We start from the raw sequence: 24815 nt of genomic DNA, 5'->3' as shown, positions 1-24815 counted from the left end.
TCCATCTGAGGTTGGGAGGGGCAAATGAAACTTGTATGGAAGGAGGATGCAGAAGGGTAATTTTAATCCATGTTATTTCTCTCTGATGGGGTCTGCTTGAATCTAGGGTCTGATTTTGTCCCGGGTAGCGGTGTTTCTTGTCTTTCAGTAAATGCTTGAAAAGCTTGTACTGCAATGAAGACCTAAGGTGCTGAATTCCTATGGAGCTTCTAAGCACAGTGCCCCTCATCACAGAGTTCATAAATATCCTGTATTTGTTTTCATCCCTGAAGAGGGAGAGCAGCATACTATCCCTGATTTTACAAGGGAGGTATATAGAAACTGTGTGTAGATGGGGTTACACAGGGAGGTAATGGAAGAGCTTGAAACTGAGGTCTGAGGTCTCAAGCCACAGGCTGGCAGCCTTTCATATGGCCTACTCTTTCTCTTGGGTCTTAGGAATAATTTTGTCAGTGTTCCTAAGGGAAAGGAGTTTTGTTCTGTCTTCCAAAGCTTTCCTTTGGCCTGAGTTGCACAAGATGGGTAAATTTGTTTCACTTGCAATCTGCTGTGGATGATGGACGCTTCTTTGAGTATGCCTATTTTATTTTTTTTTGAAAAATACACAGTTGCTGCTTATGTAGATGCACCTTAGCAGATTTAAAATAACTAGCTGGGGACTTGGTACCTGTATAGCTGTGGCAACACCCAGATCAGCACAGGTTAGCCACCCAAATGCTTACTCAGCTTTTTGAATGGTTTCACAGCCACTGTAGAGTTTCAAGTAGCCAGTATTACTCTTCTGTTAATATCCAAATAGGCTAGCTGGAAAGGCTTTGTTTTTCTGAAAAGCAGATGTATCCTAGGGCATATGGATATAAAGGTGTAAGCATGACCTGTGTATGTGTAAAGTGCAATAGATCAGAATAGTTGTGCATATGCATACATGCAAAACATCACTATTTCCACGGCCTTGCTGTGAGCAGCAAGATTTATACATGTTTTACTAAAGAATAAAAAAGTTTTGTTCTGGCTGGTTCAGCTTGGTAGATGGTCAGAGCCATCTTCTGTGAACTCTGCTCCCTACCACATTTGAGCCTTCTTACAGAAACTGATAGGTTTGTTTTCACTGCTGTGATGGCAGAAATGGAATGGAGTATCTGAACTAGTTTGTAAGACTTGCTTGTTAACTGCACTAGACTGAAGCTGAAGATGGGCTGTAAAGGTGTCTCGGGCTGTCTTAAAATGGCTTTTAGGAGAGAGTTATAAGTTGCATCCCATAGCAGTCGTTAAATCTAGACAACCAATTTCTGCTTGATTTGGCTTTTTCTCTCATCATTGAAGCATAGATAAAATGCAAAATTAAATCAATTTTTAGAATTTTTTTCTTGGCAAGAAAGCCATGAGGGAAATGGAAAAAGTATTTCAGTAAGACTAAAAGCTTTAATTCTGCAATTTCCTAGCTACAAAATAGAATAAAGATAATTTATGCATGTGAGTATGTTTATCATTCTGAAGAGCATGTGTGCTTTTTTCTGAGAGTCTCTCTAGCCCTTGAGTGACGAATCTGATTTTTTTTTCCATGCTGGATTTTTACTGCCTCCAAACTTAACTGTTTTGACACTAGAGAAATCCTCTTGTTTCTCCTTCAAAGGTAAATATATATATATTATTGCTAGAAATTAGCTCTACCTCACCCACATGACTGGTCTTCACTATTAATCCCAGCTGATGGTAGGGAGGGGCTCTTCTGGGAGGCAGCCATGTGGTGAACATTGAGCACAGTGTTTTCCCCTGCTTCTCTCCTTTTCAGACAAGCAAAATTGTTCTATGCTGCCGTAGATGTGAACTCCTTGCTGCACTGCCTCTGTCTCTTCTTTTCCAGAAACTCAAGGGCCTGAATTACCAGCCGCAGAGATCTAAAAGCTCTCACTGAATCTGGATGGAATATGGACAAGATGAATAGCAGAAGGGAAGAAAGAGTGAAGTTGGTTATTTTTCTGGCACATGGATGCAATTACACTCAGTGCATTCCAGAGGCGTTCCTTTGAATCCTGTGCAGGTCTGCCTGCTGTTCCTGGGAGAAAGGAAGAAAAAGGGAGGAAAAGTCCCTCTTGCTTGGAGACGGAATGTCCGCGCTTTCAATTCTCTTTTTAGGTAGGTTGGCTTTTTGGTTTTGTTTAGTGTTTTTAATCAAACTTCCACGCGCCCCCTCTGCATGACTGAAATTCATTTCTGATGAGTGAGAGAAAGGGATTTGTACAGAAAACTTTTATGGAGAACTCCTCAGTGTTGTTTGGGTTCTGATGCTTTTCTTGTTGTTTTATTAGCATGTTGATAGCCTGAGATCTCTTAATATCTGGATTAATTATTTAGAGGTGGTTAAACCTCTTTTGGAATGTATGTCTCTTGTTTAAAGAGGGCAGTGCTTTTAAGCAATGAACTAGCGAGGGGCTTAAACCTCTTTTTCAAAACAAGGTGAACAAAATGTCTTTGTTTCGGGCATAGTGTCAAATTTGTTTAACTCTGTTTTGATTTCCTTGGGCATTTAACATTCAGATTTTAAAATAAAAAGGGGTTATTGTTTGCAATTGATGCCTAAGATTAGAAACAGATGTGTTAAAGTGCAAGAGGCAGGAGTTGGGGGGGAAAAGGATGGGAGAAGGGAGATAAAGGGGGAAGGCAAGAAATGGGAAGAAAGAGGGCTGCTGAAAGAAGGGAAAGAAAAGAGGTAGAGGTTGACTGTTGAATAGGAGAGGGCGGGAGAACAGGAACAGAGACATTAAAGGAGAGTGAAGAGAGAAGGGCTGAAGAGAGCTGTTTGTTATAGCTGTAGCCTATGGAGAAAAGAGTTTGCAGCCCTGAGGTCTTTGAGGGGGCTTGAGTACTAGACTGACTCAGAAGCAGCCTGGGTTTCTGCATCTCCAGAGGCACTGTAATGTGATGAGTGAGCTTCTGTCTCTATTCTACTCACCATAGAGTATTGACAGGCAGACAGCTTTGAAATCTGTTGTGGCTAGGCAAAGGCTGTGATTCCTGGGTCCTCCTGTCTCCAGGTAACCTGGGTACAGGTGTGAAAAAGTGGGCTGGGCTTTGATTCCCTGGGAAGAGTTGAGCCCACAGGGTGGAGGAATGATGTGGCTGGGTACAGGTAGAATAGAGTTTTTTGGACAGCTGTAAAGAAATGTTGCAGGCAACAGCCCTGTTCCTTTAGTCTCACAGATGGGGAACATAGACTAGCCAGGTTTCTAGTTATCTGAAAGACAGACAGCTTTTGTAGTGCTGCTGAATAAATTGTAGAAAATGGATTGCTCTAGGGATTGCTGTTAGCAAAGGTTTTATCTGTAAGAGTGTGAAAGGGGTCTTGGACATGCTGCAGAATCTGCAGGGGAATGCAGGCAGCAGTTTGTCCCCCCGAACATCTGCCTTGGCTGTTTGTGTCTCAATGTGGTGGAGACAGTGTTTAAAGACGACTCCAGGTGAGACAGCAAGGTTAAGAAGAAGTGCCAGGTTTCTGCCAGAGGTGTCTGGGCTCGGTCAACCCTGCAGAAATGGCCAGGAAAGCTGCTCTGTGGAAATTAGGAGACAGAAGTGTAGGCTGCTTACCTCACTGATGGAGAAAAATGAGACCTGCAGTCCACCAACCCTATTCTGCTAAATATGCCTGTATGTTGAAGGCTTGGAGCAAAAGGAGTAAGTTGTTGTGAGACAGAAGGTGCTTTTGGCTATAATGTAATGATAATTTACATTTGCATGTTTAGTGCTGCTTTTATCTATAAAATATAATGGGCTTTATCGTTGTTATTCTTGTGTCCTTGGCATCTAGGCATCTTCAGTAGGCTAGTAACACAAATGGCAGTCCCTGCCCTCCAGGGCTTATGCCCTCATCTGTGAGTCGAGTTTCTCACCCTCTCTGTGGGAGTTGTCCAAGCAATGGTGAGGAGAGGATAAATGGCTTCTCAAAGCTTACAGCAAAATTTGGAATGTTATGTTTCCTGGTGTACTACATTAATCATTACTGCCCTTGTCTTGCCCATGCTTTACCTGCCTTGTCAACAGATAACTTGGTCTTTCTGCTCTGTGTCCAGCTTCATTCACCAATATTAGTGTGTTCCAGGGAAAATTAAGGAAGTATTGTGATTCCATGTTCCTGGATTGTCCTGAAAACAAGGAGGCTGTGGAGTCTCATTTGTTAGCCAGAGAAAGTCTAATTGACTGCAGTAAAAAAGTATAGAAGTGCAAATGATGGCTTGCTTGTCTTGCTGATAAAGTGAAAGACTAGTGCAGAGAAGCCAAGCAAGCTTGAAAGGAAGGTTGCCTGGTTTGTGTTTTGATTATTAAACATACTAATAGCATGGCTAATATATACAGTCCTTGTCTCTTACACTGCCTCTCTGGGGCAAGTGAACAGCTATGTGAGGAGACAGGAAACAGGAGCCGATTAGTTTTAAGGAGGCTTTTAAAACATGACAAGATGACAGACTTTCCGAAGTGTGGGCAAGAGTATGACCATGCTTACTTCCCTAGTAAAGGCTAAGTAAACGAAGGAAGGAGCAAGGAGTGGAAAGTGATGTGTGCTAATGTGTGTGCCTACATGCAAGTGTTTGACATCTGATTCTCATCTCAGTCTACAGCTGATCAAAATTGTTTCAAATTCCTTGTGTAACACACTGTGCTTTTAAAAATCAGAATGGAAATTTCCAAGGGAAATATCTATGATTCTTCACTACTGACTGTAAAAAAAAATCATACTAGAACGTTGCATTTCTCAGCCAGTAAAAACTAGCAAGTGTTCTCATTTAATGTTTTACTGAATTGGTTTAAATTTTCAGGTGCTGGAATTTTTTTTGCCTTCTTTCATCCCCTCCAGGTCAATTTTGAATATTTTTAATGAGCTTTCCACTAAAGTAAGAAGCTAATTTTCTTTAAATCAAATATGTTCACGTGTGGGTAATCCTTGTGTGCCTGACTTTCACACTGGCATTACATGCTTTTTCTTCACTTCTTGGCTAGTGTATGTGTGCTGCTCTTCAGAAACCAGTGGGTTCAGGATTAAAAGCAGTAGATGTGCCAAGCCAAATCAGTTATCCAACTTTCTGGTGTCCTGCTATTGGCAGTCAACATTTACGTTACTTTTAGGGGTTGCTCACCCCAATGCACACTTAGTCTGGCTTATGATTGTCTGACAAAGATGTGTTCAGTGTGTTAGAATCAGCATGTTACTGGGGTGGTGTTGCTAGAGTGGGTGCAGCTGTAATAGCAAAACTAGCTCTTGTACTGATGTTGCAGGGCTCTGCCCTCTGATCTGAGGTCAATGACTCTCTCATAGTGCTGTCCCAGGGGTGTAACAGTTGCTGCATTGAATATCAAGACTCTGATTGTCTCACTGCACTGGGAAAAAGGTTATGGTGCAGATCCTTCCAGTGCCTGTTGGCATGAGCAATTGGGTCTGACAGCATGCATTTGCCTAGGTATTCACCCGACTTCTAGCTTGAAAATCTGTGATGATATGGAAACAGCTCTGCAGTATTCAGCAGTGGTAGGACAGCCTGGGGCTGTGCTCTGGTATACCGAGACTGGCCTTCTCTCCTGCACAGGCAACCTGCAGTGTGCCCTGTCGCATCTCCTTGAGATCCTTCTCCTTAAACCCTTGCAATGCTACTCTCCGGCAAAGCCAAGAACCACTGGAGTGTTATTTAAAAAAAGCACTCCTGCTCCCAGTGGGGTTACTGGGAAGTTTTACATTTTAATGGAATGCTTCTGTCTGGAACTAGTAAAAAGCAAGGCAGATTGTTTTAAGCAACCTGAAAATAGGTGCTGATGATTTTTTTATTTCTGATTTTCCAGGTATTTCCCGAACTTCTCAGTAATAACTAGCAGTATATAATAGACTTGCTATGTCCTAGTTTTCTCAAGGCTCCTCTGCCTTTGCTTGTTTGTTTCACGGTGTACTTAGAAGCTTGGTGGGACAAGAGTTTTGCCCTGTGTTTTTAGAGCACTTAACAAAAAACAAAGCCTTGGCTCAGGAGTGGAGTAGAAAAAGAAAAACCTGTAGCTGTGAAAAGGGATTTTGTGTGCAACTTCGCTGTGTGGATTTCACCTTTTCTTTCTGTCATTGGATTCTGAAGGAATCCCATTAACTTGGTGTAGTTAGCGGAAAAGATTATTCTCCCAAGGATGGCTTCATATAATTGATAATTGACAACTCATTTCTGTCATGAACACTCCAAAAGCAGTCAACAAAATGTAACTGCATGCAAGATTCAGCCTGTTACAGTAGTGTGAATTTAGTTCTAGGACAGGACGAAGAGCTCTCTAATAGAACACTACACTAAGAATACCAAAGGAATGGGAGCAAAGAAAAGCAGTGTATGCATTTGGCACTCCAGGGGGAATTCAAAGGAGCTAGACATAATTAAGTGAGTTGCTATCTGGCAGGATATCAGGGTTAACACTCCTTGTGAGACACTAAAATTCTTCTAAAGCCAAGGATGGTTTGCATCGAATATTTTCTGTCAAGACACTTGATAAGAAATGGCCTATTTTTCCCTAGTAGTGCTTTGTTTTATATGAAATAGTTTGGATTTTTAGCATCTAAAAAAAAAAGTATTTTGCAGGTTATTTTTATCCTTTCTGTTTTTTCCATTTTACTGTGAAGAAGAAAAGGAGAAAAAAGGTAACCTTCCAGAATGAGGAAAAGCAGCATGGCAAAGTTGATTTGAAATTCTGAAGATGAATTCATTTTATGGGAAATAGAGCTAGGGAGGGGGGGAGGAGGCAACTTTTCTGAAATTCCCATGGAAAACAACTGGTGTTTTGCTTTTGTGCCCACCCTGGACCTTGTCTCCATGTAGAATTAGCGGTCTGTTTCTGTGGGGTACTTTGGCCCACTTCAGAAGGACATTTTGTGTAAGAGCAGCACAAGCTTCCCAGAAATGTCATTGCACAACTGGCTTGGAGATATCCTGATGTTTATCCTCAGGATCACAACAAATGCCCCTGTTTTCCTCAAGGCAAATACAGGGCTTTATAGGGAACTTAGCAGGTTTTCAATCTGGGATTTGTTTGAGTTTTTAGGAACTGCCTGAAAAAGTAATGTAAACAGTTACTCTGACAAAGCCTTGTGTGTATTTGAAAAATCTTTTGTGTGTAAGTGTGCTTATGTCATACTAAATGATGGCACTGTGTCTAGTACCAATGAAGTGGGGTGCTCCAAGCTGCTTTCTGTGCCTTTTCTTTCTAGAAATAGTCCCCACAGCCTTCACCGAATGATACCTTTGATTTCAAGCTAAATCGGTCCCCTGTGTTAGCCAGGGCAGTAGTCATTGCTTGTGTGTCTGTAATGTATTTTATACACTTGCAGAGAAAGCTTGGCTCATGTGCACACAATATTGTGCATAACTTTTATACACTAATGTGTTACAAAACAGGCTCCTTTGGGTGCAGTGGGAACTTGGCGGTGGCCTGTCTAAAAGATGAATGGGTCTTTTTTTTTTTTTTTTTCCCAAAGCTGTTTCTTCATCTGTCTTTAGAAATGGTTAGTTTACAGAAGCAGCCCAGCAAAAAGCCAAGGGTGAAGTCAGGTCACTGAGGTCTCTGAATAGATACTAAAATGACAGGATAGTGAAGGTTCCAGAAATGGCTGTGCAGGAAGCAAAACAATGGAAAATGTGCAAAGTGATGGGAAGTCAAGTCAACAGAAGTGAGGAGGGTGCATTTCTATCTTGGTTGTCTTAGACTCTCTTCTGCCGTCTATCTGCTGCTTCCGTATTACAGAGTGGAATAACAGCCCACCTCTGCCAGCCAGGGGTTCAAACCTCATCTAAAACATGCTTTTCCCTGGGCAGGATATAGAGAAGGTGTATGCAATAGTGACTGGGTGCTCTAGCAGTGGGTTAGCAACCCAGTATAAAGTATATTTTCCTCAAAACCTCACCGCTGAACTACTAGAAAAAGCAACTGCGCAGTGCGAGGAGAGTGCGTACTGCCCTGCCTCGGCGAAGCACCATTGCTGGACTTTTCTCAAGCCACTTTTTTGGTACCTCGGCTTCTTCATGTGACCATCTAGGTAGCTCTAGCTTTTCATTGCAGTGAGGTCTGAGCAATTGTAAGATGCATTGAAGGTGGCGAATGTGATAAAAGAGGATGAAACAACTCCTGTGCTCATCTGCTCCATCTTCTCTAGGAAAGCATTTGGCAGTTTAAAAGGCAAATGTTGTAACTCAGCATTTCTCCTAATGGGCCAGACTCAGATTCATGATGTCAGAATTGCTGTCCTACAAGAATCAATATACATTACAGTATATTTTCAGCCTGTCTCTTCTGCTGTGTAGTTAACATCCATTTTTGTGGCTGGAAATGAGTATGAAGCCTTAGTGTATGTGACTCGTTCCTGACTGATGAGGTAGAAAGGTTGAAGTTCAGCGTAGTGCCTGCAGTTTAATTGCCTTTGGTAGGAAAAGGTCAGTGAAAATTTTGTTATGCTTATAATATGCATTGGCAGAAGAGAGGCTGCTCTCCTGGAAACAGTCTTTTGAAATGGAGCGTGCACGGTTAGAGGCAACTGTTGACCATGACTAGACTGCATTTGGTCTACCATAATACTGCACTGCTGCTTGTTTTGTAGCATGCTTTCTGATAAGTGTCACACTTATATAAAGCTTTGAGTAATTCAGTCTAGCAGGGCCATATTGGGTAGGGAAGTATATAAAGCCTGTCTAACAGAGGAGGAAGTGAAGGCACAGGTGTGTGCACACCGCCTAAAGGCGAGGTAACTGTTTTATGTTACATCTGGAACCCTTGCAGCTCTGCCTAAAAGCTATTTTCCTTTGAATATATCCTCAAATGTGGGTAGGAATAGTGATGGGCAGATCACTGACAAACAGCTGAATCCATCAGGTACAATTATCAAGCTGGGGCCCTCGAGCTGCTCTCTGGAGGGATGATTTCTAAGCAATGGGAATGTTTGACTTATCCTTACTTTGTAATAAGATATTTGATAAAGTATTAATGGCTTTTTAGTACCAATGTGCTGAGAAACTCCACTCATGGTATGAATGACTGCTGTTTTAGCAGAATAACCCTCACAGAAAACAAATTCTAGGCTGTGTGTATTTAGTTTCTGAATTACTTCTGCACATGAAAGAGAAAAATCTAGTCTTTCTAGCTATGGTGTACCTGTGGAGTAATCACTTGTAGTTAGGGTGTCCATTGTGCTGAGCTGCTTGGCAGAGCAGAACCTGGAAGCCAGCTACACTGAATGATAGAAGGCAGTCCCCTGTTCTTCCCTGTGGCTTTTGATAAAGGGAAGTATTTGTATGTCTGTCTTAAAGCATATGCCCCACCATTCACTCAAAATTTAACTGCTGCTTATAATCTTTTAACTAGCAGCAGTCACTTAGTAAAACTAACAATATTGTACTGTCTGTGGAAATGCCTTTCAGACTGTTTTGTAGAAATGATGTGATTTGCTGGAGTATCTGAAGGTTAAAAAAAAATGCAACAGCTCAGGCAAGTGTTAGGGAGTGGTCAGTGCGCGGGCTGGGAATCTGGATGCAGTTCCCTGCTCTGTTCTAGATCTTGGCAAGTCATGTTGGTCCCTTTAGCTCTCTTTGCAGTGCCTTGTGCCTTTTACTCTTTGGTTATTGAGGCTCTAAGCTCTTTGAGCAGAGGCTGTCTTTTCCCAATGTGCCTGGATGGCTTTTAGTACTAACTGTGCTGGTAAGAGGTCTTTCCAGAACTGCTGTATGACAAGAAAATAGTGGCTCCATTCCCTTCCCCTCTTTGTGCCTCAGCAAAGATATCAGAATTAGGTAGTTTTCCAGTATTTGGAATATTTGAGATGCATGCTGGCTGAGTCTCATAACTCACACTGCTTAGGCTCTTTTTTTTATTTCTTAAAGGGGTGATAAAATTTTAAAGGCCATAGAAATGCTTAATATAGATATGAACCTTTATCTGTAGGGTAGGGCTGCAGAGTGCCAGGAAATGGTGGGGTGGTTTTGTGTGTGCAGGGGGAAGTCTTTCCTATAACACAGCGAGCCTTGAATATTGAACGAAAACAGTCAGGCACTTCTTTTTTTTGTTTAAAGAAAAATATTGCAGGGTTTTCAACCTTGAAGGCAAATCACTTTATGACTTCATTGTTTAAATTTAGGTTTTGTTTTGCGGGGGGATCGTTAGACTTGAAGCAAAAGCCTTATAGCCCAGGGACTGTCACTTCCGATTACTTCCAGTGACACTTCCAATTATTTCCAATCACAATTCCAGGGACAAGAGGAAAAAGGAGCCATGTTCTCCAACATCACAGCTTTTTTTTTTCCTGAACAAAGGACCATTTATCAAACCTCTGCAGAAAAAAGGTACAGAGTCAGACTGGGAACTCTGCTGTGGTAGGGTAATTCCAGAGCAAATCTGCTGAAGTGAGACTCAAGGCCAGTCTCTGGCGGGGTGCTGGGAATCCTGCTGCGGATCCTGCCTTGTTGAGTAATATTAAGGAAATTGCTTCATTTTCCCCAGGCGTTAACTGGCACTAGGACTCATTTCAGTGCAGCAACATGCAGCTGCAGTGAATGCCTGCTAAATGCTCTGTGGGTCTTGTAAGACATAAGCGTGCAAAAGTACTGCTCATGGAAAGCAAACAGCTTACTGTGTGCAAAATGGGAAATGAGTCTGCTGAGGGAACTTGACTGACTTCTAGGTACATGAAGTGAAGAATTTGGTGCAGTGTTTTATCCACTGGTGAGCCTATGAGCTATTGTGTCCTTCAAAAAATGAAGCAAGATATGATTGCAGCCAGTGGAAGCGCTACCTAATTTTCAGATGTCTCTGGTAGCATTACTTCAGACTGCTGAAGTGTAAAAACAGTCTTAAAATGGTGTCACAGCTTTCAATCACATTTAGTGAAGCCTTTCATTTCCTTAGTCGTACTGCAGCAGGCTGTGAGTGAAGCCGGGCCTGCTGAGTGTGGGGGTTATTATTAGCAACTGCTTGCTTTATTTGTTTTATGGTACTTCTTAAAGGCCTCAGCTATGATCAGAGCTCTGCAAACACTGGGGAGACTGTTTTACATTGTACTAATAGGTGATGAGCAGCAGACCTGGTCTGATGTTAGGAGCCAGAAACCTGAGTCAGTTTACGATAGGAGTTAGGTGCTGGACCTTAGCAGATTTCAAAAGCAGCATCCAATGCATGTTTAGCTCTGTGTGGTGACTGAGGACCCATGACCCTCTATTGTTAAAGTGGGAACGGTATGTATCAGTGATCTGGCTGAATGAAGTTCTGGTGGTTACTTACAGCTGCCATAAGTCCTCAAATGGTCGTAGTGTTCCTCATTTTTGGGTGTTTATTCTGGTCTGCCCAGGGTTGGATGTCACTGAGAGCTGCCTGTGCCAGCTTCATCTGTTTTCCTGTAAGGGCAGACTAATGTGTCTTTTAGTAGAACTCATGTGGCTGTAACGTACAAACACTGGGTATTATTTGCCACTGGAGCACAAAGCAGACCACATACCTTTTGTGAACAAAGTTCAGAAACTTGATTCCAGATGAGCAATTTGGTATTATTCTTGTTCTGAGACCTTCGAAGTGTTCCTGGTCATTGGCTCTGATGTTTTTGTGGAATTTTCTGTTTGATTCTGTTTGATATAGGTTGATTCCATTGCAGGCACCCATCACGATGTGGCTGGGGTGGCTCTCGCAGAGAGCTTGGTGCTAATCCCCTAGGAGCCTCAGCATTTCCCATAAGACACTGTTTTACTGAATCCATACAGTCTGGATGGTTGTTTCCTCAGTACAGCTTTGTCTTGTTCTAATGTGGTCTGTGGTGTGGGCTAAACCCCTCTTAATTTCCATTGTTTCAAGCTCTTGCATGGAGACAAAGGCAATTTTAATCAGACAAAGCTTAGCCTTTGTGTTGACAAATGCTGTGATTTAAAAAAAAAAAAAAAAATTTTCCAAAGGGGAATTTCAAGCAATTGCAAGTGCTTTCTGGTCAAAGCAGCATTGGGGATGTCTAGATTCCATTCTTGGTTTGGCCAGTGACTCAGTGGTTTGGTAATTCAGGCTCCATTGTTAAGTGTCTGTTAGTTTTGAGTGTCTCCACTTCAAGTGTTTTAAAGTGTCGGTACATTTGAAGATGCTAGTCTAGGGACACATGAGCTTGGTCGCACCAACTATGTGCTGTCAGGTGTCCTTTGAGCATTCAGTTTTGGGGGTGCGTTTGAAAACGCTGGCTTGCACTGCTTTGCACCTCAGATGTTCTTCTGCAGAATACGTGTAAGGGCACTCACAAATGTAGCAACCTTTCCCTCAAGAGCTGTAAAGCGCTTAGAAATCACTGTAGAAATGGAGCTGCAAAAGTCCAAAGTGATAGTCTGTTGAGACATGTCAGGCACTAGTTTAATGGGTGAAGAGTCTTCCCATCACTCAGTGTGGCAAATGGATCCCAGCTTATCTGGCTTTGTCAGAGCTCCTTCCATTTAGCCCAAGGCTACCCCTGGAGTAAATAGAAGAGACAATTCTGCAGCTGTTAGTTAATTCAGACCCAATGTGACCTGGTACAAGAAAAGTTCAAAACTCTGAGCTCTTCTGCTCTGGAGCTAATGATCCCGCATTGCACAATACTGTTCCCTCTAATTACTTGAGCTTGCATCTTTTTCCTATTTAGTAATGCCCTGGGCATGTTGCTTCCATTGTGGGATAGCAATGAATACATACCATTAATAACAGGCATTGAATGCAGTGGAGGTTGCAGTGTTTTTTTTTCTTTTGAGTTGTCAGGAAGCATCTTCCCCTGCCCCATATCATCTTCTGTCAATGCACCAGAAGAGAGGAGGAACACCAAAACCAGAATGTGACTGGAACAAACTGGGCTTAATTGCACCAGATGAAACTATTTAGGATCTTATTTTCTGGGTTGTAAGTGCTCTGAGGCAGGGACTGGTTTTTTGCCTGTTTGTACTGTTCCCTACAACACTGCTAACCTGAAAGCTTGCACAGCAATCCAGAATGTCTTAAAACTTTTTTTTCCTACTTGCTGTCTAAACAAGTCAGGCACCCAGTTAGCATCTATGTGTAATTCTAGAGCATAAATTCATGCAGCGTCAACGCAGAGGAGTTGGGAACCCAAGATATTCAGACATCTGAACAATCTTTCAGATGGGATATTGATGGAGCTCAGTTATTGTGGGCTGATGTAAATTGGGCTTGTTCTGGCCAGATCACAAACAAGTATCTGCTAGCAAGTTTATTATACTTTGCTAATGGTCCTAACTACTGAACAGCTCTGGTGTGCAGTTAGGATTACTGCACTCCTCAGCATCTCTGGGTTTTAGCACGTTACAGCCAGAGAAGAAAATGTAACAGAAATCTATCTTACAAGTGTATCTGGGGAAGCTTTGAGATCTTGATACACAAACAGTGACAGGGATTTTCAAGCAGTCTTGCAGAAGGAACTCTGTTCCTCTTCAAAGGTAGAGTTAGAAGGAAATTGAGGGCAGTGTTGAGATTGCTAAAGTATATTGGAGGGCAGAAGATTTCATTGTTGTTATGCTTGCATTCATGTTAATCACTTGAGTAAAATCTCTCTTCCAGAAAGCCAGGCTTGATTTGAAGGCCTCAGGTGGTAAAAATCTGCTATCAGTTTGTCACCAAGATTATATATCTCCTGAATAACTTGAATATTTCTGGTTTCAGTTCTTGTAGTCTCTGCTCTTTATCTTTGCCTTAGCTTCTTATGCTTCTTTTTATTTATTGCTGCCTTCGTTGGTGAAAGATTTACTGCAGCATGAAGCAGACTTGTGCCACACCTGGGTGCTGTGCACCATGTGCTTCTGGCAAGTGCTCAGGACTAATTTAGGGAATTCACTGTTAGCCCTTGAACACAGATCCTTTACAAACCTTTCTGAAAGTAGGGTACCTGGGCATTTTCAAAAGTATCTTAGTTACTTTAATTAGCCCTCTCTTAGAGAGAGACATTTAAATCTAGAAAATCATACTGTTCTTCAGGTATGTTGTTACATTGGTTTTTCTCAGCTTCCAGAACAACTCGTATTTTTTAAAGGGAATTAAAATGTTGCTTAGGTTCTTTCTCTCCTTGTTTGCACCTCACCTTCTCCTTAAAAACACTTTAAGCAAAAATAGGGGGAGGAGTTGATTATTCATGCATGTAGAAGGATTTTAACTAGCCGATTAGACAATATTGGTATTTTGTCATTTGTTTCTCCCTTATTAGTGGTTCTCTGAGGGCTACTGAAGATGCTACTGTTCCCTGTTCTGTTCTTTGTTTCCAGAAACCAATGCACTCATAACTCATGCATGCTTAGTTTTATAGAATATAATATTGGTGTATGGCACACCTACCCCAGCTCAGAAATATGTTAAGTGAACAGTAAAAAAAACCTGAGTTGTTTGTTAGAAGCGATTTACTACTGGTGAAACAGCTATACTGGGCACTTTCCATATACTCTAAAACTATCACTTAATGGAGGCTGCGTTGGGCAGAGGGATGTCCTTCATTTTGACAAAAGCTGCCTTCCCTGAGGAGAATCCTTTGAATGCAAATGCTTTTTTATCACTTTGCAATGGCATATGACACATGTAAGAACCTTGCCCCCTTCCTGTGCCACTACTGCCGGTGTTACCTACTCACAGAGCAGATTTGCAGCCTCTCCCATACTATGTGGTGCAAAATTATGTGTAGCATGCTTTGCTTCTGGCTATAGCTTTCCTCTTAGTCCCTGTCCTCAAGGTTGTCCTCTCAATATTTCCCTTTCTGCAACCATGTGCATGGAAAACCTAGTCTGCCCAGAAAAAACAGCAACTTCAATAGCTGCTGGCATCCTTCATGCCAATGAGACATGCTTTGAGTATGCTGAAACTTTTAACTCTATATGCCTATTTTCTCTTGTGGTTTTGAGCTTCATAAGCCTTTGATGGGGTCTGGGATGTTTGCTGTAGAACTCAAGATTCTGGCAGTGTCATAGCATTGTGGTGGAAAATCTTTCTACACTGAAAGCACTTGATGTAGTGAGTCTGGCACAGGAACACCTTTAGCCCTTGGAAGGGAAATTAATTTCCTGTTCCTGCAAGGGAGGAGCTTATTCAATAGGGAGGAGCTGGCACTGCTTTTCCATCCTTGCTGCTGATTTTAAATGCTGCTTCATTTTTATGATGCTCTTGCATAAGCAGAATGGACAAAAAATCCACTTAAAAAGCAAATTCTGTTTTTCTAAAGGATCTGTGTGGAGCAGACAAGAACTGAGCTCACTTAATGCTCTCTTCTTGAAAAGATGTCTTCTAGCACCTTTCAGTGTGGGTCTGCCTCACAGTATGATAAAATTGTCCTGGATTTAGGAGGTTTGACATTCTTGGCTTTTGTTGGACTCTCTTCATCATTTTATGCCTTAGTGTCCCAGCCTCAGTTAGTATAATTTCTCTTGTGATGCTGGGCCATAAATGCTTTAGTTCATGGGGGAGGAGACAGTGTGTGGTCTCCTTGTTACTAAAAATTGATAATCTTATCAGCCACTGAAGGGTGTGTGATGGGGTGGAGGCTGTCAAAGAGTTTGTGACTTGCTCTCTCTGGATAAGGTCTGTAAGTACCCAGGTTTAGACTGGGTGAGTTATAGCAGCAGGGGACAGTAGTAGCTATATATTCCTGGTCTTAAGGGAACAGCCCTGCTCATTGCTTTAAATCATTCCGGGGTTTTATTTTTCTGTGTCAGCACTGTCAGAGCCTATAATCCTCAACCAAAAGAGGCCATCCTGCCCTACCAAGAGAAGGACTTAAAGTGAGGAATCCCCTTCAGCAAGAATGTGGCAAGCAGACCGACAATGTAAAAGAAAGGAAAAATAACTTGAGCCAATATGCATAAAATTAGGGCCTGATTATGATGCAGAATTAAAAACAAAATATGAAGAATTCCCCCAGTACATGGAGCTGGTGGAGCCCCACAATGGGCAGCACTTGCTGCCAACCATGTATTATAACAGCAATTGAGCAGGTAATGATTATGCAGGCTTTGTAAACACCCACCATCAGTTATGTTCATACTGTGCAGGCAGGGAAGATGATGTAGCAGATAACTGTTATTTCTGCAGACATTTTTAAACAGCAGTCACTGTTCATATATTCTCTACATCCCCCTCAGATCCAGAAGTAGTACATAATATATGAACATTCAGAGTAGATACCGGGGAGAATGTCCTAGGCAGCTGTGAGAGAGTAAAGATACTGGAACATTAGACTTGCATCAGTCCTGAGCTGTGCTGTGAATGTTGAGACAAGTTGGCCTTGTGGGCAGAGGAACTCTGTTCATTATCTGGCTTTCAGGTCTCGTAGAAGACTGAGCAAGACACTTCCCGTGTGCTTCAGGTAGAGATGGTGACTTACGGAAGGAAGTACAGTGTGACTAATGCATGGAAAATAGCATACAAAAACTTGGTAGTCTCTTTAGAGCAAGAGAGTCAGATTTGTAAGAAGAGATGGGAAGGCAGGAATCTGTGCTTTTTCTTCCAGTTCCAGTGGTGATTCTGTAGTCTTACTAGAATTAATACTTTTCACTGGTAGGTTTCAGATCTGTTGTTCATTAACTTGTCTCATCTCAACTGTAATCCCAGTATGTGGTTTTAAAAGTCCTTTTGGAGCCTTGGTTTCTCCATCTGTAAAAAGGGAAATGTCTCATGTGATGTGGTTTATGGTCTTCAGACAAAACAATGAGCAGTATTGGTAAGTAGTTTGATTATGGTTTTTATCAGCCTTCCCTTTCCAAAGAGCTTATAGCTGTTGTCTGTTTGCATTTGTATTTCATGCCACTGGGATGTAACTGTGCTCTGACAGTGCCAGTTCTTTCAGCATTTAGGGAAGAAGAGTTTGAAATCTTCAGGAGCCATGCAAGTCCTTACTTCAATTCTTTATAAATTTTGTAGGAAATACACTCAGCCATACTTCCTAAAAGAGGAAATGCTTGAGTCCTGTCTCCTGTGTTTAGAATAAACAGAATCCAGATAATTTAATCTAAAAGGAAAACGTTCTTTTGAGGATAAACAGCCTGAATAAAACATTTCTGAGCAAACCCATGATGATTTCCCTCCCCTTGCACCATCCCCCTCCCAAACAGCAGTTTCTATGATGAAGGATGCCAGAAGCAGCTGCCTCATCAAGGGAACTGGCCTCACCACAAACCAGACTGTAAATCTTACTATACCCTGGTATGCCTGCTCCGGTCATGCTGGTGCCTATAATCACCCCAAATGATTCTTGAGGATCAATAGGAACCCTGCAAGTGGCCACATTTTATTTGGCTTATTCTGCATAAATGTCAAGTAGGACCCATTGCCTGGCAGGCAGATAGTTTGGTTTTGTTTCTAGATGTTAATGAGGGCCAGATGCAGAGACTTGTGTGGTCTGGGGCCAATGAACTGCTGTTATCTACAGTATGGAGCCATTTGATTTCTTTTCCCTTCTCTACTAGGCAAACATAATAAGCTATTTTCAGTGTTACAGAGCTGTTGCAGCTTTTCTATTTGAGCTTGCTGGGCTGAAGAAACACAGGAGGCAGAGACTAGGAAGGTAAAGTCAGGCTTGTAACAGGGAAATGAGGGGTGTGAATCTCCTGTCACTCCAGATGTGGCAATCAAAGAGCAAATAGGCATGTTAATTGTCAGTGCAAGATTCACACATTAAAACTCTGTCCTGGACAGAATGCCAGCATCTAATAAGCATGTATTACAGAATAAGAGGTACAATAAGGGTTAGAATACCAACTTAGCCTGTTACCTTATTTCCAGTTATTAGGATTCTGGTCTGAGGGAAAGAATACAGGAACCTGGCAAAAAATAGGCCCTTCGCTGGCCAGTTTTTTCCTGATATTCATAGTCAGCAAATGACTAATGTACTCTTTTAACCATACTTCCTACTGTGGCACATAGGTTCACCACAGTTATTCATGCCCTTGATTCAGTTCCGTGAGCTGTCACAATTGCATCAGACTAACAGATGCTTTGGAAACTCTACAATAACCCTAATAAGTATTTCACTTATCTTACATAGATTCAGCCAGTGAGTCAGACTTCTGACAGCAAACATGGAAATAAGGAGCTAGGAATTACTGGACCAGATGAGGCTAACGGTTTACCTAAATGTCTGTTTCACTCAAAAAATGGTCCAGTTCCTTCAGGTGGAAGAAAACCTGTATCTGATAGTATGTGGAATCACATGCTTATGTGAGAAACTTATTGCTGAATATTAGGCAGTTAGGGCAAAATCATGTATTTATGTACTTGAAGTAATAAATCTAATGTAGCTTGTGGGAAATAAATCTAATGTAGGTTGTGGGAAAGGACAATGTGTCAGGTTTTGCTGGTACTGCAGGTGTACTGTTATACTACAAGCCCACTGTGACTGCAAGTCTGTCTTCTAATGGGTTTTAAGTGCATGGCAGAAGTACTATGTGCACAGAGGAAAAAATGGGATGCTATTTAGCATATACATCCTTGACCTGATGTACCCAGCTTGCCATGTTAAAGAGGGAACCAATCTATGGAGGAAGCTTGCCTAAGGTGTGTTTTGGTGTGAGCTTACTGATGAGATTGTATTGGAAAACATGTTTCATGGCCAATATCAGAGTATAAATAAAAAGCATGGACACTGGCTGAGTATATAGGTCTGAACTGATGAACTTCAGTGAAGCTGAGTCAGCTGTAATACAGAAGACAGACTGGATGATTTCTCAGATTGATAGAGGAGTCAGAACAAAAATAGACTGGGGAACCTGTTGAGGAATTTGAGCTTTGGCTTTGTGAAGTTTCATGTAGCCTCAGGTGGTCTTGTGAAGAGCTGGCCTTTCGGATCTCCCTGAAGCCTTGCAGCGGTGCTCTTTTTCTCTGGCTGGTTCAGGACAGAGGAAATGTGTAAATAATTGGAATGTAGTGCTTTGTTTAGGAGCTTGTGCCTGGAGAGTCTTGCTTAGTGTGTGTCAGGGTAAAGGTCCCAGCAGTAACCCCTGGCACAAGACTGCTTTTCAGCTTGTTGAAACAATGCAGCCAAGCAGTGTTTAGCTCAAGGAAGGAATGTGAACTGTTTAAGACTGGGAGATGACTCTGGGCTATGCTTGCTGTCAGATATACACAAAGCTCTATCAGAATGTGCTGTCTGGCATCTCCTGGCACCTCTCATGTTTTACCTGATTACCTTTTATAGTAAATGTTTATTTGAGCACCAATGTGTCCAGGCGAACACAGACACAAGGATGACACGATAAACACTTAGCCCAGATGAAGAGGCAGGGTGCTGTGATTGATTCCCTGAAATGAGGGAGAGAATTAAACTCAACAACTTATGTAAATCCCACTCTCAGTCCTGAATGAGCCCTGCATCCGAACATCAACTGGCAGCTAGGGCTGGTTCATGGTAAACCTCCCCCTTCCCCGATGTAGCACAAGATCAGGGCAGCCCCTGCTGTCTTTACTAGATAACTATTCTCAGATCTAGAATACAAGGGTCTTTAAGAGCTGGTAGCTAAAAGCTGAGCCTTGACAAATGCAGGATAGAAGCTAAGATTCAAGGAATTACCTTGGAGTTTAATGTGCCACTGAAGCAGTCTATCAGTGGAGCAAGTGGGGCTGTTTCTTGGAAAGCGACACTAATAGGACTGCAAGGTGTGAAAGTGCAGATATCACAGTGATGTTCAGTGGTCTCTGCTGTACTGAAAACTTGGATGATCAAAACTCATCTATTCTGGCTTTGAAAAATCTATTAATAAATGTTGCATTTCGTTCTTACAATTGTATTATGGATTGAGACTTAATTTAATAACAGCGGTGGAACTATGTGCCTAAAATGTCCCATTGAGCTGTTGTGGGCTTAAAATATGCTTTCTGAAGTAAAACTGCAGTAGTTCCACAGAGCTTCATAGTGCATTACCATTAAGTGAGGTGACAAGTGCAAATGTGGGTAGTCAAGTGTATCTCAATGAATGGACCAAGTCAGTTCTTAGACTCTAAAAAAGACCATGCAGGTGTCTGACTTACTCTCCAGTTGCTTTTTCTGTAGTTTGTCTGTAAATACTTTTTTTTCTTATTCATCTAAATTACGTATTAGAATAGAGGCCTTTCTTATCCTCAGTCTTATAATTTATTCTAAAGATAGGTACAAGGCTTCTTTTGTTCTGAGAAACCCCATGGGGTTTGAGGCTGTCAGCCTCTCCAGCTATTTGAAAAACTGCTTAACAAACAGAAGTTCACGTATCGATTTTTCCGGTTTATACCCACAAGGTATTTTTTCAGCCTGAATCAAGTCTTTAAAAGCAATTGACTTTCTGAATATACATATTTCTGGATATTTGAATGTTGCATCAAGAGGAGCGTGCTTTAATTGCTTTCCAGAGTAGCATGCAACAAGCAAGTACTATGCACATATAAGTATAGAGTATGTTCTTTCATTGTCCCTCTGCTTATGTATGTTCTGTGCTGTTTCTTTTCCCATCTATCTGTTGCTTCTCAGTCTCTGCCAAAGAGCGTATAGAACCAGAGCAATTTGAATGAAAGTACAGGCTTTTAAATTTGCAATGTTTGAATGGCTTTGAAAGGATGTGAGGAGTTAACATTCCTGTTGTTTTGCAAAAAAGCTTCAGCTGTCCAGTTTTTCCCCAGCCACTTGATAACCTAAAGATTGTAAGTCTCAAGTTGTCCTCTATGAGTTTCTTCATCAGTCTCAACTTGCCTGTTGTCTATTCTTTTTATACACAAATTTTAAGATACTCAGAGTCATGACTTTGTTATTCTCTATGCAGCATCTAAACAAAATATATCCTTGTCTGAGGGCTTAGCCTAATGTAAATAATGTCAAGCCACATGTCTAACAGATATCTTGAATTAGGCAAGTTATGTAGTCAGAAAAACAGGAGTAGGAGTGAACTTTTACTAAGTAGTAATTTGGCCCTGAACATGAAAGCCTCAGATGCTCTATATCTCAACTGCCTCAGCCTTTGAAATAGTCAAAGGCACCACATCAAGAGCCTTACAATAGCAGGGAGGCACCAGGCTTCTGCTTGTTTGTTGCATTTATTTTTGATTGTTTATTTATTTGATCTTAAAAGTTCTTTGGGGGAATCTCTTATCAGCTCTAAAATGTGGTTGCACTAGTAAGAAGCAGTGACATTAAAAGTAATTGACATTAAAATGTTGTGACATTAAAATTAATCATGTTTGATGGATGTTAGAGACTGAATCCGCAAGGCTCCTGGGTTCATGTTTTAGCAAGTTTTGACATTCGTTCTCCCCCTCAGTTCCTGCAGCAGTTGTGTAACTGCCTTCCCCACCTGCTAGACCTGAAATCTTGTGCAGAGAGGGGATGCTGGTTTGGAAAGGAAAAGGGGTTTTCTTTGAGTTCACTGCTTAGTAGCTGGGGGTGAAGTGGCTGTTCTATTCTCCATCCAGTGAACTCGTGTCAGATTCTCAAAATCAACGCAGTACTGGTGACATTCGTCTCCTAATTGGCAACATAAGGTTGAAGATGAAAGGGACCACTAGGATGTTTGCAGCTGTGCTGGTGGAGTTGTTCTGGAGTGTTTGTTCCCTGTGCTGTGGCAGTTCCAGGCAGAAGAAGCCTTGCAAGAAAATCTGGGGCTTGCAGTGTGAATAGGGATTTTTTTGTTGTTGCCATTTTTAATCATAATGGGAAAATACTTAGGTTTTGTAACAATTGTGCAAGGTTCAGGAGAAAACACTGTCAGTTGCCAGTTCTGCTTATGTGGCACCAGCACTAAGTGTAAAAGAAACTGACAGTGTTTTTCTTCAGGATCTGGAGTTTCTCAAAGAGCTGGAGGGGATGTGGTATAACCTGACACCTGTATTTTACAGCCAAGTTCTTTAGCTGCAGCCAGGAATATGATGAGTGTTAGGAATGGCCGATGGCTGGTCACTATTCCCATGCTTCCCTTGTGAAGCGAGAAGCAGATGAAATCATAGCAGCCTGCTCCTCTTCCTTTGGGTGGCTGAATCTTACCTAGAGATGTTCCTTCCAGGCAGGGAGCAAGAGGGAGAGATGCGGCATTTCTTGTTTCCAGTATAACATTTTCCAACTTCCTTTTTTAGCAATGTGAAGCTTGAAGGGGCCTCAGAAAAATGAACCGATGTATTGGGCAAGAAGCCAGCTACCTCCTTGCAGCCTGAGCTCTGTGCTGGCTTCACTTTCTTTCCTATTTGGAAACTAGAAGTAATGAGCTGACATGAGTGAATTTTTTTTTCCCCCCTTTTGCACTGTGGTCTGTATAGGGAGCAATTCTTTGTGCAAGTCAGCACAGTGGTCATATAGCCTTCTTCCATGGCCTTTTGGCACTGAGTGGTAACTTGCATGAGACTCAATGTAACTAATTTTATAAGAAGCAGAAAGACTGAGCTGTAAGTTAATATAGCTGGAGTTAAAGCTTGGCCTGATGGCTATGGGCACTGAGAGCTCCTGCCTTCTCCAAGCAGCCAGTTAAGAGGTGTTTCCAGTGTGTAGCTTGATTTGGATGGACTTTGTGAATTGTAGATCTTATTCCCAACTCTGCTGATTCCTTGTGACCTTGGTCAGGCTTGTGTCCCTGGCTATCTGTGGGCAAATGGAGCTTTCAATATTTGCTTTTTCCTTTGCAAACTAAAACAATGACACTTAAGAGCTCCACTATGGGGCTGTGAAAAGAACACTGAGATCTTGGCATGGGAGGGTCAATGGCGTCATGATTTTGTCCTTTTAATTGTACAATGTGCACAAGTCACACTGTGGAGCAGCAGTGGGGAAAGGTAACGTTAATGATGTTTTTGCTTAGGCAATATGAAACTAGTTGATTGACTGCCACTGGATGAAGTCCATAAGGCTTGAAAAAGTAAATAAGTGATAGACTTCATTGAATATACTACTTCCTTTTCTCTACAACTTTCTCTTTGGTGATATCCAGGTCCCTGAGGAGTAATAGATAGGCTTGAGTACTCACAATTTCTGGATGTGCAAGGTAAAGGACGAACAAGTTCAGTCGAGATTTTTTTGATGGCTGGTTTGCAGAGGTGCTGAAGACCTGCGGCTGTGCATGCCCTCAGTGAAGGGTATGGGGGTGAACAGCAGCTTGGGGAGGCAAAGACCAGAGTGCTCAGTTTAGACAGGATTTTTATCTAGTCTTCCTTCTGACTGAAAATGCTTTCTTAAGGCAGGGGAAGGGAGAAGCTGTGTCAGCTCTTATTAAAGAAAATAGTTGTTTTTTTTTTTTTCTAGAGAAGCCAAACCAGCAAAACTCCACAAGTACTGCAGAGATTAGCCAAATACTTTGGCAGCTTTTTGTGGCAATTCTGGCTCAAGAACATTAGGAATTTTTGAAAACAAAATTAACTCATTGGAACACTGAATAGCAATAATATAAAAAGTTGATTTCAACTTGGAGGAAAACATTCTTGTGGCTTTTGCAGACAGGGTACCTCCCTGCAAGCCTGGGCTTATAGGCATTTCCAGGATCACCAATAGGGTATGGAAACAACGGAAGCAAATGGAAGTGTTTGGGCTTCCCAGTTCTTGCTTCAATTTCCGAAATTGGAGCATTGCTGGATAATGTAAAGTACTGTGCAAAAATTAATGTTTTACCTTAACACATTTGCTTTGCCCTTTTGTGCCACTTTCCATAGTCAGTTAATTTAGTTATTTTTCTGGTACTTTGAAATAAATTTCAGTGTTGCCCAAGTAATGGGGAAAACCCAGTGTTAAATAATATGCCTTTACTTGTGACTTCAGGTAATCAGTATTAGGTGATGTATCTGGTTAAAACAGCTTGCTTTTTCTATCATGTGGAGAGAAAAACTTTTTAAAAAGTTGGTATTGGAGTGAAACTGGAGACAGCTGTGACCTGCTCACAGATACTGTCAGCAGTAAAAAAAAAAAGGTTGAATTCATCAAATAAATTATGTGCTATTATCCCTACAGACCACACAAGCTAGGAGAGCTGGGGTTTACTGTAAATGTGGCTCACAGATGGCTGCCAGACATTACAATGGACTTAATCATTGAAGAGCCCACCACACAGATCTAGCAGCTGTGTACACACTGTGTGTCACGGCTGCTGAAACCAAACTGTGGCACTTAAGAACCTCTCTGTAATGAAGGCAGTGGGAGAGCAGAACTGTACGCTTTTTTTTTCTGGGTAGTCTAGAAGTTGCAGTGAAGCAGGAAGGCTGAAGGTTTAGGGAGTGGGACTTGAGTCTTACAGGTCTCTCCTTGACCTGCTGTAAGGTTGGAGCTTGTCACAGAACAGTATAGGGATTTCTGGAGGTCTCTGGCTCAAAGGAGGGTCAGCTTACATTGGGCTGCTCAGGATTTCAGCCAGTCTAGTTTTGAATAGCTCCAAGAGTGCTGATTCTACAATCTGTGAGCCCTTGTTCCAGTGGTTGACTGTTCTCATAGTGAAATTTTTTCCTAATATCTGACTGGAATCCCCTTTTGAGAACTTGTCTATTGTCTCTCATCCACTCATTGTGCATGTCTGAGAAGTCTGGCTCTGATTTCTTTATAATTTTGTTGTTCTCTCTGCAAGCTTTACATATGCATCCCTGAGGCATGCAGGTTTTTTTACATAAATTGAAAAGGACAGAAGTGAGGCGCCAGGAATCTGCAGCTTGTCTAGGAAACCTTACTTCTGCATCAAGGCTTGAGGTCCTTTTCTAGCTTGAGCTTTCCTGCCAGGAAGCTGTATTTGCCTGTGTTCCTGCACTAGCTCTGGAGTCCTTGTATCCTGTAGCTTATATCCTTTCTGCTTTGCAGCTGAAATACCTGGGGGTCTGCAGGACAACAAGGTGAATGCAAGCCAGCAATGTGC

The 24815-nt window shown here is 41.9% G+C and overlaps 1 protein-coding gene across 1 annotated transcript in view; it reads left to right on the top strand.

Annotated features, from left to right (window-relative positions):
- Positions 1-1755: 1755 nt before the first annotated feature.
- The window catches only part of CLMP (CXADR-like membrane protein), a 40952-nt gene continuing 17892 nt past the window's right edge, over positions 1756-24815 (top strand). Inside the window, 2 exon segments of the mRNA XM_009890782.1 lie at positions 1756-2097; positions 2099-2136. Coding sequence (XP_009889084.1) covers positions 1991-2097; positions 2099-2136 — 145 coding nt within the window. The 5' untranslated portion in view covers positions 1756-1990.

The sequence above is a fragment of the Charadrius vociferus genome, unplaced genomic scaffold (genome assembly GCF_000708025.1).
Source record: "Charadrius vociferus isolate BGI_N301 unplaced genomic scaffold, ASM70802v2 scaffold858, whole genome shotgun sequence".
Lineage (NCBI taxonomy): Eukaryota > Metazoa > Chordata > Aves > Charadriiformes > Charadriidae > Charadrius > Charadrius vociferus.
The sequence above is the reverse complement of the archived record's forward strand: the minus strand, read 5'-3'. Positions and strand labels throughout refer to the sequence as shown.